Source organism: Oreochromis aureus, linkage group 18 (assembly GCF_013358895.1).
Source record: "Oreochromis aureus strain Israel breed Guangdong linkage group 18, ZZ_aureus, whole genome shotgun sequence".
Lineage (NCBI taxonomy): Eukaryota > Metazoa > Chordata > Actinopteri > Cichliformes > Cichlidae > Oreochromis > Oreochromis aureus.
This window is the reverse complement of record NC_052959.1, coordinates 29,300,931-29,321,333: the sequence shown is the minus strand read 5'-3', so window position 1 is coordinate 29,321,333 and position 20,403 is coordinate 29,300,931. Positions and strand designations below refer to the sequence as shown.

General features: G+C 40.0%; 1 protein-coding gene and 6 non-coding genes across 10 annotated transcripts in view; 1 reads left to right on the top strand and 6 right to left on the bottom strand.

Moving 5' to 3' along the window:
• Nucleotides 1-20,403, top strand: part of LOC116331632 (ATP-dependent 6-phosphofructokinase, platelet type-like) — a 34,957-nt gene that overhangs the window by 2,167 nt on the left and 12,387 nt on the right. For 2 of the 4 annotated variants that reach the window (XM_031754375.2, XM_031754376.2), the window contains exons 2-13: nt 3,378-3,451; nt 5,035-5,112; nt 5,589-5,778; nt 5,889-6,054; nt 6,240-6,284; nt 6,814-6,922; nt 9,970-10,065; nt 10,667-10,759; nt 10,868-10,993; nt 16,912-16,976; nt 17,316-17,385; nt 19,270-19,416. In XM_031754375.2, coding sequence (XP_031610235.2) covers nt 3,378-3,451; nt 5,035-5,112; nt 5,589-5,778; nt 5,889-6,054; nt 6,240-6,284; nt 6,814-6,922; nt 9,970-10,065; nt 10,667-10,759; nt 10,868-10,993; nt 16,912-16,976; nt 17,316-17,385; nt 19,270-19,416 — 1,259 coding nt within the window. Of the gene's footprint in view, nt 1-3,377; nt 3,452-5,034; nt 5,113-5,588; nt 5,779-5,888; nt 6,055-6,239; nt 6,285-6,813; nt 6,923-8,573; nt 8,670-9,969; nt 10,066-10,666; nt 10,760-10,867; nt 10,994-16,911; nt 16,977-17,315; nt 17,386-19,269; nt 19,417-20,403 lie in introns of all 4 variants that reach the window. The other 2 variants (XM_031754374.2, XM_031754373.2) reach the window with 1 other exon arrangement.
• On the bottom strand, nt 6,583-6,674 carry trnar-ucu. Its single transcript is given in 2 exon segments — nt 6,583-6,618; nt 6,638-6,674. It is a non-coding gene; the product is annotated as a tRNA-Arg (tRNA).
• trnar-ucu lies at nt 7,623-7,714 on the bottom strand. Its single transcript is given in 2 exon segments — nt 7,623-7,658; nt 7,678-7,714. It is a non-coding gene; the product is annotated as a tRNA-Arg (tRNA).
• trnar-ucu lies at nt 8,160-8,251 on the bottom strand. The gene is given in 2 exon segments: nt 8,160-8,195; nt 8,215-8,251. It is a non-coding gene; the product is annotated as a tRNA-Arg (tRNA).
• Nucleotides 13,314-13,405, bottom strand: trnar-ucu. Its single transcript is given in 2 exon segments — nt 13,314-13,349; nt 13,369-13,405. It is a non-coding gene; the product is annotated as a tRNA-Arg (tRNA).
• Nucleotides 14,178-14,269, bottom strand: trnar-ucu. The gene is given in 2 exon segments: nt 14,178-14,213; nt 14,233-14,269. It is a non-coding gene; the product is annotated as a tRNA-Arg (tRNA).
• On the bottom strand, nt 15,212-15,303 carry trnar-ucu. The gene is given in 2 exon segments: nt 15,212-15,247; nt 15,267-15,303. It is a non-coding gene; the product is annotated as a tRNA-Arg (tRNA).

Below are 20,403 nucleotides of genomic sequence, written 5' to 3'. Positions count from 1 at the left end.
GTGTCACCAAGAATAATTAGGTTTGTTGTGATATAATATTCACATGTGGACAAAGTTTATGATGTCTATGAGCACTGGTTCCATTCTACATTTATTCTGAACATGTATATTTTTACTACCCAGACATGATAATTAAATCAATTAAAAAAAAATACAAAAACGTATTTGAATTAAAGATAAGAAAACTAAAACAAACCAAAATGAAACCGAAATGAGCTAAGTGTGATGCTAAAGTTTTAAGAATCATTAAAGAGGATCTTTGTGCTTTTCCTTATTTCCAGTCAAACCTTCTGTGTTTCAGACAATGGATGAACTGAGGATCTTCACCAAGGTTCAGAATAAGCCAAATAAGAATATATAAACTGTAATTGAAGCAGATCATCTCTAATAGAGACTAAGAATAAAAACACAGAGCTAGAAATATGGCTGACAGGCCTCTTTTAGTGTTACCTAATAAAAAGTCCCCTCTTTGTTAAAAGCAGAAACAGTCGCTAGTTTTGTAAAATATTACAGGCTATTTTTCAGACTTTCATTTTGCAAACTTTACAGTTTTCTGAACCCACAGGAACATCGGTGTTTCATATGCGATGACAAAGTTTTGCCAAGGCAGATTTTCCGACCGCTGCGGAGAATACATGCCCAGACTGAGCTGGAGGCGTTTAGTCATTGCAGCAGTCTGGGAGGAAATACTAACAGCATTTTATGATTTGTGATTTAATCCAAGAGCTCAGCTGGGACACGACACACACACGCGCACACACATACATTAGATGTGAGATGATAAATGAGATGTACTCACAGTCGCTGATCGCCCTTATCTGTCATCCCGTGAAATCCTTATTAATTTGTTCTTTATAATTTTGTAAAACTCAATTATAGTATCACACAATTCAGCTCAATTTCACACATTTGCGCAGGTCCTCTCTGACCAATCAGCACTTTGCAGGTCTCTTAGCAACACTAGCTCGTGCTGTCAGCACTCGTTAGCAAACACTGTACAGGCTGAAACCACATCCAGGCCTCCATACTGTGTTTCTTTTTGTGTTGGGTGACTCCCCCACCCAACCCCCACCCCTTAGTGCATTTGTCCTGGATATCACCTGCCTTATAATGCCGCTGCTACTTCCTTTAGGTCAGCAGGAGTAGTTTTGGTAATGGGCAAGTTATTTAATACTTTTATCTAACCGAGATAGTTAATGATCATAAACAAGACAAGTGGGGAAAACAAAAACAAAGATTAAAAAAGAGATATTTTTAGTCTCTTATCAGAAAATTGCAGGCAGTTATTGATTTATTGAGTCACCCACTGACAGAGAAGTGAGTTTCTGAATATTTGGATCATAAGAAACCCTTGAAAACCCCTCATTAATACAAACAGTGCTTGTCTGAATTCCTGCATATGATAGTTTTGAGATACAGTATTTTTATACATTTTTAATACATTTGTTTTTATTAGTTTGTTTTGTTTATCAAACTGTATTCGAACATTCATCAAACACAAAACGATGTGACTCGAGAGATCAGTATTAGCCACTGACACTGTCATCTTATTTGCTAATAGCCTGATATCAGTCAACAAGGCTGATGTCAACCAGTTTATCAGTGCTTCTCTATCTAAAGCTGATTGCCCATGCAGTGGCTGCCACTTAATCCATTATTTGTGTCTGTTGCAATCATTGCAAGGTAAACAGAAGACTTTGTTTATAGTTATCTGCAAGAAATGTATGATTGCACACTTCTGACTGATTGCACTGCCTTTCCAGAAGAGTTCATGTTCAACTTTTTTCCCCCCCTGCTAAGCCTTTGTTGTTTAGCTCTGGCCCTTTGCCATGGCCCCTTTGGCTCTGCCAAGCTCAGTGAATTGAGCTCTTGTAGTAATGCCAAAATCGTGACATAGTCATCCAAGGAGTAGACCCATCCCATACGCATTCTGCAGACAAGGGCCAGTAAAAGGGATGGGTTGTTTACTCCATGTGGTGTGGGAAGAAATTTGGCGAGGTGGTTAAGTTGGCAGAGCGTGCTAGCTTGTGCTTGCCGGGCTAAATTCTGGGATGCATGCAGTGCCTCACCAAACTGGGCTCACTGAGATCTAACATGCTCGTCATTCCAATGCTTTTCCATAACTGGCTACTTGATTCTTTATCCCTATTTTGAATTTTTAAAGTGACCTTTTCTTTTTTACCAGTCATCTATATTCTCAGTGCTCTTTATTGATTGGTATGCACTGACCCTATTAGATTGATTGATTAGCTGATGGAAAGAAGAAATAATCAAAAGCAATTACATTAATGATTCAGTCATTTCGCGTGTTAATGGCATAAAAAGCCAAGAGTCAGCTGATTCAGCATCTTGTTGATTGGATGTCTTTTTCAGAATAACTTAAAACTGTTTATTATTAAGATAAGATAATTGTAAATTACCCATCTCTGAGACAAATAAAGTTTATCTTAGCTTATCTTATCTTATACTTTAGTAAATAATCAGTTCATTGATAAGTCAAAATTCAAAGATGAAACAGTGGAAGATGTATTTGTTATTTTCAGCCCAGGTTTGTATGTAGAGCTTGTTTCTTTTCACCAGGTTCTCTTATTACACCCAGCGTTAGGATCATTAAAGTTTTACTACAGCTCTTATTCTGTATGCAGGTTGCGACGCAGAATCAAAGTAACATCAATAGTTTCAGTACCTTCTCTCAGCGTTTTTACACATCAGATATTTCTCGTCATCATCATGCTTTTATGGGAGTCTTTGGTGATGTAAAACTGCACCTTCACTGTGATACCAGACTTAGCTCAAGGTTTATGTTTTGTCCTGTCTCTAATTTCACTAAGTGCTCCTTCAGACACTTTTATGTTTTGGCACAAAATCCTCAGAGGGATTCTCACTTGCAGTCTCCTCTCCCTGTCTCCCTTTTTTTCGATCGTGTTTACCGGTCCTGCTATCTGCTGGTCTGTCAAGCTTTCTGCCACGCCCTGTTTGTGCTGCTGCTTATACAGTCACATTAATGGAAACATCGTTTATTTAGTTCACTAACAGATTAAATTTCTGAAATGTCAAAAGCACCTTAGAATAAGACCGACGTAAACTAATTTCTGCCTCCAGTTTCTGTGTCTCCTACGTCCTCCGAAAAGGTCAAACTGCTGCTAGTCACTGCACTGCAGTTTTAATAAACATGGCGGTCGCCTCTGCTTTTGGGCAGTAACATTTTCTTCATTAGCTGACACCAAAAATATCTTTTAGGCCACTTTGTCAGCATGAAAAACAACCTGGGTAGGCTTGCAGTTTAATGCAGACGGACCAACCTGTCAAACGTGATATGTGAGAAACACTGTTTGTTTCTGTATCAACCCCAAACTCTTTTTTTTCGCTATTTCCAGGTATGAATGCAGCTGTCCGGGCTGTCGTGCGGATGGGCATCTATGTGGGAGCAAAGGTCTACTTCATCCATGAGGTGAGGCATGACTCAGGCTTTAGACATAGCCCCAGGAGAGTCTGCAGTGTCTGCCACACCACACGGTGAACTAAATTAGAACTGACGAGTCTTTTTATCGAGCTGTGATTGTCTGTGATAGAGCCAGCAAGACTCAAGACTGCCTGTTGCTCTGCTTTTGTAACTGAATTTGACCTTAAGGAGTCATTCAGGTGGCTGCAAAGTCTCAAAACTTAAAATGTGAATTTCATTGTTTTATTTTTCTATTGGGGTTAAATGCATCGTATGTACAGGGTTGCATAGATGTAATCTTTGGTGTAAATTCACCACATTGTGTCAAATCAGGTTTATGAAGAGAAACCCAAACATGTCACAGACAAGTCATTGTGCTGTTACTGCCTGTTGTTGCAAAACACATTATATTTTGTTCAGCCAAATTCACCCAAGTGTAGCTGCGAAAACTTCTCTACACATGAAAATCAAAAACAGCACAGTGTTGGCTGCCCGCCACTTCATTTTTGTCTCCTTAAGCTGTGCTGTGAAAGCTGTTCTGTTCCAACAGATTTAAGCATTTCTCGCCTCACTTCATGCTGTTTAGGTGCTATTTTGAAAAGATTACCTTAAATCACCCACACTGACTACAGTCATTGTTTATGGCTCAGATAGTTAAACCTTTGTTTTTCAGTCATTAAGATCTCCAGATTAATTCCTTTACAGGTAGTGACCTTGTTTTTGTCTTTTTGGCCTCCACACTTGTAACACTAAAATGAAAGTGGTGTCCTTGGACTGTCTGTGTGTGAACATTTGATTGAAGTGGAGTGTATTGTCACTTAAAACTGTGTCCACAAAGAAATTTGAACCCACTATGGGCTTGTTTTGTATTTATAACCTACTGGAAGCAAGGGCATGGATTTGGATACAGTATGTACTCTGACCAGCCCTAACATAAAAGCACTGACTTATAACACGGATCATAAATTTTCTACTGGAAAACCTTGAGCGTGGATATTACCTTGACAGGTGCCGCCTACTGTTTGGGCTCTATCACAGATCAGACCAACTGTAACAGTATTTGAACCTAAACGTGCTGCTGATGGAAATGATGATTTGATAGTGATAATAACTGTGGTAACTCCTTCTTTCCTGAGTCCCTGAGAGTCATCGATATTGAATGTCTGAGGATGTACAGTATGTGCATTTTTTAACGGACATGATGCCATGAACGACGGGGGCAGACAGACATGATCTGGTCTCAGTGTGGATATAATTGGATTACAAAGGGCAGGCTTCATCCTTCACTTGCCGCACTGTCATGTCCCCATCAGCTTCAAATAACCACTGGGCTGTGAGTAATAACAGCTGAGTGCCACAGTGCTTTTATTTTGGTTTGGGACCATCGCCTCGCAGTTTTAATCCCTGTACACAACACAGCAGTACCCTAAAAAAGCTTAACCTGACCCACAGGGTTGTGTTCAAGTTCCTATTGAGTTTTGGTTCAATTTAAAAATATCGAGCACTGTTCTTCATTTGTCAATTAAAAAACAAACAAACTTTTTTTCAGTTTTTGTCAAGTTAATGTCTGTCACACTGATTGCTCTTGTCAGGGATACCAGGGGATGGTGGACGGTGGAGACAACATCAAAGAGGCGAAGTGGGAAAGCGTCTCCAGCATGCTGCAAGTGGTGAGCAGATTATTCAGCTGCAGTGTTCAGCTCACACACACTGCACGTTTCTTCTTAACGGGGTGTAACCATTGAAACAAATTCAGTCTGCTTTCAGAAAAATACTGTGTGTAGTAAATACTGTAGACATTTTAGCATCATTAAAAGTGTTTGGTAAGAAAACCTCTGCAGTACTTATGCTGGTACAAACAGTGACCTATGTGTTGTCGTAGGGGACATGAGTGACTTTTACTCAAAGGGACACAGGCGACAAAGCTTTTAGGTTGCAGCTCGATGATACTGAGGTTCAATGAGTACTTTTCACTGATGAGTGAACAGTGGGGATAAAAGATCTCGTAGGTCAGCTATACTGGAAAAAATACAGGAGTCTAAGAGGACACGATGTCCTAAAAATAAGCCAAAGGAATATCTAAAAAAATAAAAATTGAAGAAAATCATCACAGGTTTTCTTTTATTGTAATGTTTGTTTACCTTAGGGTGGAACTGTCATCGGGAGTGCCCGCTGCAAAGATTTCCGTACCCATGAGGGTCGCCTGAAAGCTGCACACAACCTTGTGCAGCGTGACATCACCAACCTGTGTGTGATTGGTGGAGACGGAAGCTTGACTGGAGCCAACCTGTTCAGGGAGGAGTGGAGCAGCCTGTTGGAGGAGCTCTTGCAGCAAGGTGACTCCTCACAACAGGAGGTTTTTGGTTTTTTTGAAATTTAACTACAGGGTGCCCTGCTTTTACAAGTGTAAAGGGAAACTTTCTCCATCCTTGTTTTTTTTGTTTAGGTTTGATCGATGAGGAAGCGACCCAGAGAAACTCTGAGCTCCACATCGTCGGTATGGTTGGCTCCATCGACAACGACTTCTGCGGCACTGACATGACCATCGGCACCGACTCGGCCCTGCATCGGATCATTGAGGTGGTGGACGCCATCATGACCACTGCCCAGAGGTGAACAATTTCTGAGAGAGGTTTTAATAGAAAAGATATAAACTGTGTTTTTGTATATGCTTCAGTATAGGGTAAAGGTTGGAGTTCCCCCTCTACTGAACAAATTTAGATCAACCCACTGAGTTTCAGCAAAAATGCTCTTTTTTTGTTTGTTTTTGACATTATTTCTGTGTTTTTTTTTATAGCCACCAGAGGACGTTTGTCCTGGAGGTCATGGGCAGACACTGCGGGTAAGCATCTTTTATTTCACACACACATATACATAATATTGCGTGACATCCACTTAGTCTTGGTGACCACAAAATCATATGCTTAACCTTTTTCAAGTATCTAATCAAATTCTATGGAAAGCATATTTAACACTTTGATAATGTCGACTGATAAATGCAGAATGTTGAAATACCGACAAGTGAGTCAGACAAATGTCAAAGCAGTAATTTATGCAGATGTATTGTATGAAACTGCACAGGTGCGATACCATGGTCCAGAAAATTTAGCTTTGAGAGCAGGGTTTTGCAGGCGAAAAAGCGACTCTGGTGGGACTCGAACCCACAACCTTTGAATTGCATCTCACTTGCTTGACTAGAAGTCCAATGCGCTGTCCATTGCGCCACAGAGCCTGCTGCTTGGGCGTACTGATAAGGCTAGTGAGTGGAGTGCATTCTGGGTTTAGTGAGATTTCTGTGTAGCAAGAGACTAAAAGAACTGTCTTTAGTGAGAGCTGAAATGTATGGTTTTATAAACTGTATATGTGTGCAGATATCTGGCCCTGGTCAGCGCCCTGGCATGTGGAGCAGACTGGGTTTTTATCCCAGAAATGCCTCCTGAAGATGGATGGGAAGACAACATGTGTCAGAAACTGTCTGAGGTGACAAGCACACACACACACAGTTTCCGCTGTAGTAGCTTATGTTTTAATTAGAGTGGATAGTTTTCTGTCTTTGGCTAGGGACATATAGCAGAAGTAATTTAAGTAAGTAAGTTTCTAATAAAGATTTACATGACAGAAAATATGTTAGAATAACTAAGGCTCTTCAGCAAAAACCTTTATTTTCTTGAAAATAGAGTGTAAAAAAGTGAGAACAGTAATCACTGTCACAGAAAATAAATGTATAAATGACATATTGGAAGGTTACAGCTGTCATAACTTAGTATAATGTGTAGAAGTTCTCGCTTTAATTTACGTCAGAACATCTGCACCCACAGAATTTTACCAGTTTCTCACAATGCTCTGGGGGGACCATACTCCAGTTTTCATCCAGTCTTTGACACAGAATTGTGACTTGTGAATTGTGGCTATCTGAGGAAGCCAACATCTTTAAACTTCCCCAGATATCCACAGTAAAGCAGAGTTCCTCAAATTTGACTTTCGCTATAAAATCTAACTCTCATTTGAACTGTTTAACTATTAGTTGTGCCACAAGGGCTTCTATTATTACATGTTTCAGCTTGACTCAGATGCTGCCTTTTCATGGATTTAATTTTAAGTGACAAAAGTAGGAAGTTGAATGTTTCCTGTGAGATTTTTTGTATAATGGGAATCTTTATAGTTTTCCTCTGTAATAAAGTGACTCTGGTGGGACTCGAACCCACAACCTTTGAATTGCACCTGAAGGAAATCACTAGAAGTCCAATGCGCTATCCATTGCGCCACAGAGCCTGCTGAGTGTTGGGTCACTAAGCCAACCTGCAAAAGTCAACCCAGAATCTCCAAATCATTTGATTGTAATCTAAAACCTTCCTATAAGTAAACTTCAGTTTAATTTCAAGCTGGAAATTAGAGTCCATGAAAGCAGTTATGAGTGAAAATTAAATGGCAGAAGAATTGGAGAAAAACAGGCCCTTGAATGACTGCCTCTGATGGGACTCAGACCTACAAACTTTGAATTAGAGCTCAACTGCTAACTGGCAAAACATGAAAGACTAGTAAAGTTCATTCTGTGTTTAGTGAACCTGAATAACTAACCAGATGGATGGTGGTTACACAGTCCCAGTTGATCGAGATGCTTCGTGCTGGCTGACTAAAATCACACTGGCCAGTAGCTAAGATGTAGCAGCACTCGCACTTTGTCTATAACAAAGGTTCTCCACACGCATTAAGAAAGTGACTCTGGTGGGATTTGAACCCACAACCTTTGAATTACATCTGACAAGAACCACTAGAAGTCCAACGCGCTATCCATTGCGCCACAGAGCCTGCCTGAGTCGTTGTTGCCTTCAGTTCAACTCTGTTCATACATTAACAATAGTAGCTCAGGAAATTGGGTTTCGTAAAGGCAGTTAGTTAAGAAAGTTATATGGTAGAAGAATTAGAGAAAAGAGGCTGATTTTAGTGACCGTCAACCCCACGAGCTTTCGATTACATCTCGACTCTTTGCCTAGAAGTCCAATGTGGCCACCACATAAACACAAGACTTTTCTCATGTTTATCACAGACCATTTGAAGACCTGAAGAACATTGTTTTGTTTTTTTATTTTCCAGTCAGTCTCATATGGTTAGTATTCTTGTTATTGTCCAGATTCGATCTCGAGGTTCCAGGTTGAACATTATCATAGTTGCTGAAGGAGCAACTGACCGACAAGGACAACACATTACCTCTGATTTTGTAAAGGATGTGAGTAGAGCTGTGTTTCAGACTGACACAGAGGGGAACCAGAAGCTGGACCAGCTGGTGGATGTAAACATGAAAATGAAAAGCTACAGCAGAGCAACCTTTCTGTTTTGAATCCAAACATTTGCCACATTCTAGGAAAGGTTTCATTGTGATATTATAGACCTTCACGTTTCGGTGTCATGGTTTCTTTAGCTCAGTAGACACTGATATGGAATTACTCAAGCCGCACTGGATTTTAAGCCGTAAATCACTTGGATATTTACAGAGCACACCTGATTAATTTAATCCGTAAGGTAACATAAACATGCTCTAATTTTAGAAAGAAAATCAATTTTGTACTTGTACAGGCCGCACTGGATTTAAGTATGTACCGGTAACACACAAATTTCACTTGTATGTTTATGAGATATTTGCACAACAATATACAACGTCTCTTGACAAGTGGTATATATACAGTATATATACCACTTGTCAATTTTATTGGTCTTCTGCTACCAGGCAAAATGTTTTTGGCCGCATGAAAAAAAAATATGCATTAGCCGCACATCAGTATAAGCCGCAGTGTTCACAGTGTGGGAAAAAAGTAGCGGCTTATGACCCGAAAACTACGGTAGTTTACTGTCATTTTGTATGGTGTTACCCAGCCTGAAACAAAATACTGTTTCTTACCAGCCTCTAAAGTGCAAAAAGCAATACAGTTTAAAAAGAATAAATACAGTTTAAAATGATCTGATGTTTTTAAAAGTTTTTAAATAAAAGGGAAATATGGGGTTATAAAGTGTACCCTGCAGTGCAGCTGATTGACTGTTGATGGCACTAAATGTATATTTCAGCCAAATTACAGCAAAGGGCAAAGAGAAAGACTACCAAACAAAAAGAAATTCCTAAATTTAAAGAAGTTTTCAACAAATTCAAAATTGGCTTTTAGAAATGTTTTATGAGAAAGGACCAAATATGTGAACACCGCATGTAAACTGAGCTGTAAATAAAATAAGGTTCTGTAGTCAACTTTAAAACTAACCCTGCTAGCTAACAGCAATAGTATAAGTAAATTATTGATGTATCTCTATAACACACTGCGTTTCACGACCAGTTAACTTCACATATGAAGCTTCTCCTAAATTGTGGCAAACGTCTGCTGATGAAGGGCACCCTGTTAAACATGGGGCTCTCTGGAAACACAAAGGTCTCTCAGTAATTAGCGCTCAGACTTATCCTACGTTACTGGTTCCAGCTTTTGGCAATGCAAAACATTTTCTGTCATGTTTTAAACTGCTTTTACTTCTTTATAACCCTCTAGAATCGTGCTGATAAGAAAAGGCTGAACATTATTATTGTAGCCGAGGGTGCCATAGATCGCCACAACAAATCAATAACCCCCGATTATATCAAGGATGTAAGTACGGTCACGAAGCCTGGCCGATACACGGAGCCACAAATTCTCCCTCAGAAGCATGGGCCACTGTCTTTCGTGGTGTGGATGTTGGTTTCCTTCAACATGGGAACACACCATTTCGTGTCCTGTATGCTGTTGTATTTTGTTCTTTTTTGCACATTTCATTTGGCATTTTCATATATCCATTTATGAACCATTTATGGATGAGCTGTACGGTTCTCTTTGCACCCTTTATTTTGCTTTATGCCTGTTCACTTTGCATGTGTATTACATGACAGGAGATGTTTTGCATGATTTCTCCTTCTTATTTTTTTTCTTTTGGCACGTCTTTTCTTGTTATTGTATGTTCCTATGAATGTTCTTGTTTATTTTTATGATGCTATAAAATCCTGCTTTATGTCATGTAATATTACATTGACACTACATATTTAGTAGAATATAGAATATATTATACATTCTTCAAATTTTGAATTTTTTAAAGTGAAACCCTAAATGTTTTTTATAGATGTTATTTTTTAGATATGTTGTATTTAACTGGAATGACATATATTTTTAAGCCCTTTATCCCAACTAATAATTCATGTTTACTCTTCAAAACCAGCTGGTAGTGCGCCGGCTGGGTTTCGACACCAGGGTTACTATCTTGGGCCATGTGCAGAGAGGTGGAACACCCTCAGCGTTTGACAGAATCCTGGTAAATGGCAATCAATAAATAAGACTCATATCATGGATTGGCGAAAGTAAAAAAAAAAAAAAATTCTGTGCTCATTAGTTCCCTCTGAATGAACTTTAATTGTTGCAGGCAAGCCGCATGGGCGTGGAGGCAGTGCTAGCATTACTGGAGGCATCTGCAAACACCCCGGCCTGCGTCGTGTCTCTGGTTGGCAACCAGGCTGTTCGACTGCCACTTATGGAGTGTGTTCAGATGGTAAGTATGTTTGTTTTAGAGACCGATATGAGATTGTTAGGTTTTATAATAAAGGTCAAAGGTCCATCATCAGAAGCAGAATCTTTCCGCTAGAGGAAACTGTTTTGTTGAAAAAAAAGATATACAACAGAAACCTTAAGTTATATTGGTTTTTTCACTTGTCCTAATCTTCATTCGTAGCAGGAGTCACACAGAATTATGTGTAACAGCGACTCTGGTGGGACTCGAACTCACAAAATTTTTGAATTGTATCTGAAGGGAACCACTAGAAGTACAATCTGCAAAGCCCAATGAATGACTAAATTCACGCTGGAAAATAACTGACAGTTTTGTGTAGCAAGAACCTTGAACAAGGTTTTCCCCTTGGTCAAGGTTCAGTGTTCAGTTGACCAAGGCGCTTTGTTTGGATGACTACAATCGAGCTGGTCAAAAACTACGATTTTTGTGTAGCAGGAGCCTTCAATAAAGTTCTCCCCTTTAAATTAGCGACTCTGGAGGGACTGGAACCCACAACCTTTGAAATGCATCTGAATGGATCCACTAGAAGTCCAATGCGCTATCCATTGCGCCACAGAGCCTGCGAAGTCCTGTCTTAATGACCCAGAATGTGGCGTAGAATTCACTTGGGTGATGTGAACGTCCCTAGAAACCCCATTCTGAGTACCTACTGTACAGATGCTCATTTGTGTGCAACCTGGATCTTCTCTGCTTTGCAGGGGATTTGAGGGAAACAAAAATCCTGTTGAGTTAGTGATTCTGGTGGAACGCAAACCTAGAAAATTTCATTAACAGCCAAACTCAACTCTATTTAAATGACAGCCATATGCTACTACAAGTAGTGTGGATTCTGTGCTTAGTAAACTTGAGGCTTTCATTTCCTGGTGGTAGTAACACATTTTCAGTTGACCAAGGCACTTTGTTTGGATGACTACAATCGAGCTGGTCAAAAACTAAGATTTTTGTGTAGCAGGAACCTTCAATAAAGTTCACCCCTTCAAAATAGCGACTCTGGTGGGACTCGAACCCACAACCTTTGAGTTGCAACACACTATCCATTAAGAAGTCCTGTCTTGATGACCCAGAATGTGGCCACAGAGCTAGAAACCCAAGCCCTGTCTTGATGACCCAGAATGTGGCGTAGAATTCATGTAGGTGATGTGAACGTCCCTAGAAACCCCATTCTGAGTACCTACTGTACAGATGCACATTTGTGTGCAACCTGGATCTTCTCTGCTTTGCAAAGAATTCTAGGGAAATAAAAACCATGTTGAGTTAGTGATTCTGGTGGTAAATGGACTGGTTCTTATATAGCGCTTTTCTACTCTGTCTGAGCACTCAAAGCGCTTTATACAGCTAATTCATTCACCCAATCACACAAGCACTTCTAAGGTTAAGTGCTAATTGTCTAACATTCATACACATTCATACTCCGATGGATGCATCGGAGAGCAACATGGGGTTAGTATCTTGCCCAAGGGATATTTGGCATGCAGACTGGAGCAGCCTGGGATCGAACCACCGACCTTCTAACAGAAGTGGCTGACCTGCTCTGCCACCTGAGCTACAGTACCTACTGTACCCCCATTTGTGCGCAAACCTAGAAAATTTCATTAACAGCCCAACTCAACTCTATTTAAATGACAGCCATATGCTACTACAAGTAGTGTGGATTCTGTGCTTAGTAAACTTGAGGCTTTCATTTCCTGGTGCTAGTAACACATTTTCAGTTGACCAAGGCACTTTGTTTGGATGACTACAATCGAGCTGGTCAAAAACTAAGATTTTTGTGTAGCAGGAACCTTCAATAAAGTTCTCCCTTTTAAATTAGCGACTCTGGTGGGACTCAAACCCACAACCTTTGAATTGCAACACACTATCCATTGCGTCACAGAGCCTACGAAGTCCTGTCTTGATGGCCCAGAATGTGGCGTAGAATTCATGTAGGTGATGTGAACGTCCCTAGAAACCCCATTCTGAGTACCTACTGTACAGATGCACATTTGTGTGCAACCTGGATCTTCTCTGCTTTGCAGTGGATTCGAGGGAAACAAAAATCCTGTTGAGTTAGTGATTCTGGTGGAACGCAAACCTAGAAAATTTCATTAACAGCCAAACTCAACTCTATTTAAATGACAGCCATATGCTACTACAAGTAGTGTGGATTGTGTGCTTAGTAAACTTGAGGCTTTCATTTCCTGGTGGTAGTAACACATTTTCAGTTGACCAAGGCACTTTGCTTGGATGACTACAATCGAGCTGGTGAAAAACTAAGATTTTTGTGTAGCAGGAACCTTCAATAAAGTTCACCCCTTTAAAATAGCGACTCTGGTGGGACTCGAACCCACAACCTTTGAATTGCATCTGAATGGATCCACTAGAAGTCCAATGCGCTATCCATTGCGCTACAGAGCCTACGAAGTCATGTCTTGATGATCCAGAATGTGGCGTAGAATTCACGTGGGTGATGTGAACGTCCCTAGAAACCCCATTCTGAGTACCTACTGTACAGATGCGCATTTGTGTGCAACCTGGATCTTCTCTGCTTTGCAATGGATTCGACGAGGCTTTCATTTCCTGGTGCTAGTAACACATTTTCAGTTGACCTTTGTTTGGATGACTACAATCGAGCTGGTCAAAAACTAAGATTTTTGTTTAGCAGGAACCTTCAATAAAGTTCTCCCTTTTAAATTAGCGACTCTGGTGGGACTCAAACCCACAACCTTTGAATTGCAACACACTATCCATTGCGTCACAGAGCCTACGAAGTCCTGTCTTGATGACCCAGAATGTGGCGTAGAATTCATGTAGGTGATGTGAACGTCCCTAGAAACCCCATTCTGAGTACCTACTGTACAGATGCACATTTGTGTGCAACCTGGATCTTCTCTGCTTTGCAGTGGATTCGAGGGAAACAAAAATCCTGTTGAGTTAGTGATTCTGGTGGAACGCAAACCTAGAAAATTTCATTAACAGCCAAACTCAACTCTATTTAAATGACAGCCATATGCTACTACAAGTAGTGTGGATTCAGTGCTTAGTAAACTTGAGGCTTTCATTTCCTGGTGGTAGTAACACATTTTCAGTTGACCAAGGCACTTTGCTTGGATGACTACAATCGAGCTGGTCAAAAACTAAGACTTTTGTGTAGCAGGAACCTTCAATAAAGTTCTCCCTTTTAAAATAGCGACTCTGGTGGGACTCGAACCCACAACCTTTGAATTGCATCTGAATGGATCCACTAGAAGTCCAATGCGCTATCCATTGCGCTACAGAGCCTGCAAAGTCCTGTCTTGATGACCCAGAATGTGGCGTAGAATTCACGTGGGTGATGTGACCGTCCCTAGAAACCCCATTCTGAGTACCTACTGTACAGATGCGCATTTGTGTGCAACCTGGATCTTCTCTGCTTTGCAGGGGATTTGAGGGAAACAAAAATCCTGTTGAGTTAGTGATTCTGGTGGAACGCAAACCTAGAAAATTTCATTAACAGCCAAACTCAACTCTATTTAAATGACAGCCATATGCTACTACAAGTAGTGTGGATTCTGTGCTTAGTAAACTTGAGGCTTTCATTTCCTGGTGCTAGTAACACATTTTCAGTTGACCAAGGCACTTTGTTTGGATGACTATAATCGAGCTGGTCAAAAACTAAGATTTTTGTGTAGCAGGAACCTTCAATAAAGTTCTCCCTTTTAAATTAGCAACTCTGGTGGGAATCAAACTCACAACCTTTGAATTGCACGTGAATGGACCCACTAGAAGTCCAATGCGCTGTCCATTGCGCTACAGAGGCTACGAAGTCATGTCTTGATGATCCAGAATGTGGCGTAGAATTCACGTAGGTGATGTGAACGTCCCTAGAAACCCCATTCTGAGTACCTACTGTACAGATGCGCATTTGTGTGCAACCTGGATCTTCTCTGCTTTGCAAAGAATTCTAGGGAAATAAAAACCCTTTTGAGTTAGTGATTCTGGTGGAACGCAAACCTAGAAAATTTCATTAACAGCCAAACTCAACTCTATTTAAATGACAGCCATATGCTACTACAAGTAGTGTGGATTGTGTGCTTAGTAAACTTGAGGCTTTCATTTCCTGGTGGTAGTAACACATTTTCAGTTGACCAAGGCACTTTGCTTGGATGACTACAATCGAGCTGGTGAAAAACTAAGATTTTTGTGTAGCAGGAACCTTCAATAAAGTTCTCCCCTTTAAAATAGCGACTCTGGTGGGACTCGAACCCACAACCTTTGAATTGCATCTGAATGGATCCACTAGAAGTCCAATGCGCTATCCATTGCGCTACAGAGCCTACGAAGTCCTGTCTTGATGACCCAGAATGTGGCGTAGAATTCACGTGGGTGATGTGAACGTCCCTAGAAACCCCATTCTGAGTACCTACTGTACAGATGCGCATTTGTGTGCAACCTGGATCTTCTCTTTAAGTCTTTGCTGGGACTCAAACCCACAACCTTTGAATTGTATCTGATGAGAACCACTAGAACAGTATCTTATTTTTCACGGAGAGGATCTGAAACAACATTAATTTAAATTTTATAATAGAGAAATGCTACATGTGGCATAAAATCCAATTCTAAAATGGAACATGAACCTTGGTGGAAACAATGGTATATTAGACTGTTTTTACCTCTTTGTAAAATGTAAAATAGTAAAGAGTTGTATCAAAATTCTGGCTAGTCACTTTTCTTTGATTTCTTCTTTATTTATCTCACAATAGGTTATTCAGTTAGACAGTCCACCATCATAAAAAATAAAAACTTAAATAATGACAACTAATCTGATAGAAGCCACAGTCAGCCTACAACATTAACAAAGCAGATGAAATTAAGAGATGAAACAGGCCTGTGTATGTTCTCAGTCAACCAGGTCATGGTAATCTTGAGAGTTTGAAGAAGAAGATGAATGAACCTCTTCAGGTTTTTGAAAATGTAAACACATTTTGCTATTTCAGTTATAAATAGGCTGGCACAGAGGTAATTTCCACCCCCACTCACACCTCAAGGTACCACAATAGCTCACATGATGGTGGGGGGGGGTGCAGGGTCTCACAGAGGTTTTACCCATTTAAGGAAATTGGGCCTCGACTTTTTCACACCTTGGCTTTATTATTCTATACTACAGATTATGTAACAACCCACATGAACAATAATGGGTCTACGACCGTCAGGTTCACCTCAAAAGGGACAGTCCCCAGTAGGGGTTAGTTACCTAGGTCTCTCTACCAGTTGTTTCAGAACTGAAAAAGTCTCTTGGATGAAAGGTGAAATGTCTTCACAAACCTCAACAAGCCCATTTGCCTTCTTTTTTCAAGAACAAGAAACAAGAACAAACTACTAATCTTGACATTTAGCATTTATCAGCTTACTGCAAGAAGATATAAAATAATTTGAGAAACATTTATTTTCTGGGTGAATTGCTGGGTTGCACACTGTAAAGCTCCACAGAAGAAACAAAGCAGTTTACAAATCAAACAGTGAAAGATTAATTTTTAGGCAAAAGAAAAATATGAACTTGATTCCTGGAAAAAACATAAAGATGTGAAGATTAATTTTAAAAATGACCTAAAATAACTACAAAAGCTTGAGACTCTCTTCAAGCAACAAAGGTCAAAAGCAACTATATAGTTGACAAAATTGTTTATTCATTGATTTTTTACATTTTTATTCTTGCAAAGAAAGAGGTCTTAAAATAAACGTACTAAAGGGATGTAGCTGGAATTCAAAAAGAGATAAAATATGGACTGGCTTTCATGCCGTGAGACTGAAGCTCCTATAGTGCTGGGATCACTGGATCGAGGTGCTTTGAGTTTCCCATAACTCCAGACACTATTTACCTGCAATACAGTTAGCAGGCAGCACTGCCTCACCAGAAAAAAATGCCCTGTTTTTTTTGTCATCAGACTCAAGAAGTACAGAAGGCCATGGATGAGAAGAAATTTGATGAGGCGGTCAGACTGCGTGGCAGGTATTTGTAAAATTCCACTACGCTGATATGATTAAACACCTGTAGGATTTGTTTTGTTTATATACAACTACGACATATTGGTAGATTAAAAAATACATAAAGTGCTTAAATGTTGCTCAAGCCAGGAGCACTGGGTCAAATGTTGCACATGATTTCTGACACTATACACAACACAGAAGTTGTGTATAGTACGTTTAGTGGTTTGACAGCATGCCCCACTTCCTGCTTATCTGTGTTAACATTGATCTCTTAATTACTCTAAATGTTTGCCCTGCTGCATTGACAGACCAGAATTCATTGTGGATTTTCCACATTGTTTAACTTTTTTTCCATCTGCAGGAGCTTCGAAAACAATCTGAGCACTTACCGACTCCTCTCATTTCGCAAGGCAGATTCTGAACTTCCAAATGTAAGTATCATCACTCAAATATTAACAGCTAAAATAATTTAATTTAACCAGTAAAATAATAACTACCATGTTTATTCTCCAAATGTGTCTTTCCACCAGCTGCTCTGAGAATTGTACATTAGCATAAGGTATTTCCTGGTCAGGTGTATTGTGGGTGCTGCAGTCTTTTTGTGACACTAACAGAGTCTGTCTTTCTATAACTGTCCATCCCGAGGGAGAGGAGGAGGAGGAGGAGGAGGCGGGGGATGAAGAGCAGATTGATGTATGTGATGAGTAAAAATGGGGCAGCTGAACAGGCTTTTGATCAGCGTCTGAAGCTTCTGCAGGTGTAGGTCATATGAGGAGCTGCTTTGCAGTTAGTTTGACCATCTTATTCACTTTGGCTTCTAATAATCTTTCCAAAGATAAATATGTGTGGATTTTAGTTTCTGCTTCTTACCAAGTCTAGAACTAATATCCTTTTTATTTTAATTGTAGTAAAATGGTGCCACAAAAGGACAGCGTCAGTGCTCTTCACCTGTCGTTCTGTCTGCCTTTGCTTATTTCCTCATGGCTCTGCTTGGATGCTTGGAATTAGAAATGTAGACATGCAAAGAGGTGCATTAGCGCTGCAGTGCAGGACTCCGAACAGCCCTGCTGTCAGGGATAATCGCAATGAGGGCGTGATCTGCTTCAAATCACTCTGAAGTAGTCTCCTTTATAGATGTGTTTTTGCTGACTCTCAACTCAAACTGGACAGGCTCCATGCTCTTTGTTTTATTCACAGATGGTTAGTGGCTGATAAAGGTAAAGCTTTCATCTGCAGAATATTAGTTTTTTATAATCTTTTTTTTTATCCCAGCATGCCTATGTTCTCCAACTGTTTAGTGCTGACTGTATGCAGCAGCCAAAGATTTTTCAATCTTTGAAAAATGATGAAGAAATTGTATTTGATCAAACAGAAAGTAAACATAATCTGATAAGGCATCAAAAACCAAGGTTTGATACTTGGCAGTTTTTGATGCTGGTGTAGTTTCTGGAGACACATTTCTGTCTGACCTTACCGGGTGTTGTAGTTTGATTCCCACTTGTGCTTGCTAGACTTCAAAATCAAAGCAAACTGTGTGAGATTTGGTATTAAGCATTTATTGTCAGGAGAGAGTTGGAAGCCTGTCCGTTTTGAGGTACTTCACATCATATTTATATGTGTCATTATTAACCGAATTGAAAACAAGAACATTGCGGGTTCAGTCTATTATCAGAGCACAGCATAATGCATTCTGTGTTGTTGGGTGTATCCATATTGCATTTTGCAATGTGGACCACATGAACCCGAGTTTGACTTTGAAATAAGATCCGCTCTAAAGTTGGATTGAAAATTGTTTGGTAAAAACACCATTTGCGTTTTTGCCAAATGATTCAAGATTGAATAGCAAGAAAACTGCTAAAAATAATGGGAAAATATTCTTTTGACTGTTGATATTTTCAGTGGCTGTCATGACAAAGTAGCTACTACTTCACTACGTCTTTTAGCAGCATGTGGCTCATGCATGAAAGGCTATCACTGCCTGCTGCTGTGTGAGGCAGAGTCTCGCCTGAGGACAGATGAAGCAGTGATTATGGCTCCATGACGTACAAACTGAACCATTTGTCCAGTTTTTGTCCAGTTTGCCTCATGCCATGGAATTAATGGCATGACTGCATTGGTAAAAGCTGCTCATAGATATATTCTGTGTTCGTACACTAAATATAGGACTTGGGCCTAAAGTATGAATATGGTTTAAAATTTGAAAAAGCTTAAGGGTGCTACCACATATCGCAGTACCATGGGGTTCTGCTTCCCCTACTGTAAGGTTTGTACTGAGTGTGTGACTGAGTGTGACTGGTGCTGTGTATCACCCACAGAGCTCCTTTAACGTGGCAGTAATGAACGTCGGTGCTCCAGCAGCAGGTATGAATGCTGCTGTTCGTTCTGCTGTCAGAGTGGGAATCACCGAAGGCCACAAAATGTTTGCTGTGAACGATGGCTTCGAGGGATTCTACAAAGGACAGGTGAGATTTAATGTACATATTTGTCATTCAGACAACTATGTACAGTATACACATAAAATATAGAGTTCCACGGATATCTGTTGTTGGGCTTTCTAATCATACCGTATGTTATTGATATAAGTTACAATTTCTATGTTGATGACACACTATTGTACCTTTCAAGAGACATGAGGCAAAATCATGATTTTGAAGGATTAGATTGGTTGAAAAGTGAAGCTGGGGTCCCTGACTAATAACCCCACTAAGTATCACCGTGATTAAAGCACGGCTGCTTAATTGTAGCTTCACTGTGACTGTCATAGCCAGTGACAAGATTGCATATTGCCAGCACATCTTAAAAAAATGCAAATATCATGAAAGTCTTTGTTGTTTATAATTTAAAAAAAGTAAACATCTATATTCATTACATGTGAATTATTTCAAGACTTCAATGCAGTATTTCAAATTATTAGAACATTTCCTAAGATCAATCAAAAGCAAGAATTGACATACAGAAATGTCCAAATTCTGAAAACTATGGTTGCACTCTCAGTGCTGGGTTGGGGCTCTTTTATCGTGAACTGCTGCATCAGTGTGGCACGGGGGTGGCAACGCTGAGGTGTTTTTGAAGCCCAGGTTGCTTTGATAGATTCTCTGTAGGGTTCAAGCCAGAAGAGTTCACTGAAAAGTCCAGCTGAGTAATAACATTGTCAGTAAATCATTTGACAGTTTGATTGTTTGGACACAATGGGCAGGTACTTTGTAAAAAACAGTGGATCGATCATCACCAACACTTGCTGACCACATGACACATCACAGACTACAGAAACTCCACACTGGACTTCAAATAACTTGGATTCAGTGCCTTTCAACTCAGCCTTAATGTTTTAAGATCTTAATTTCCAAATGAAATGAAAAATATTATGAACCACTGAGCACTTTTTTTCTCCTCATCCTGGGTAAGCTGCCTCTGATGTTGTCATCAGGACAGTCGTATTTCCTTTCCAT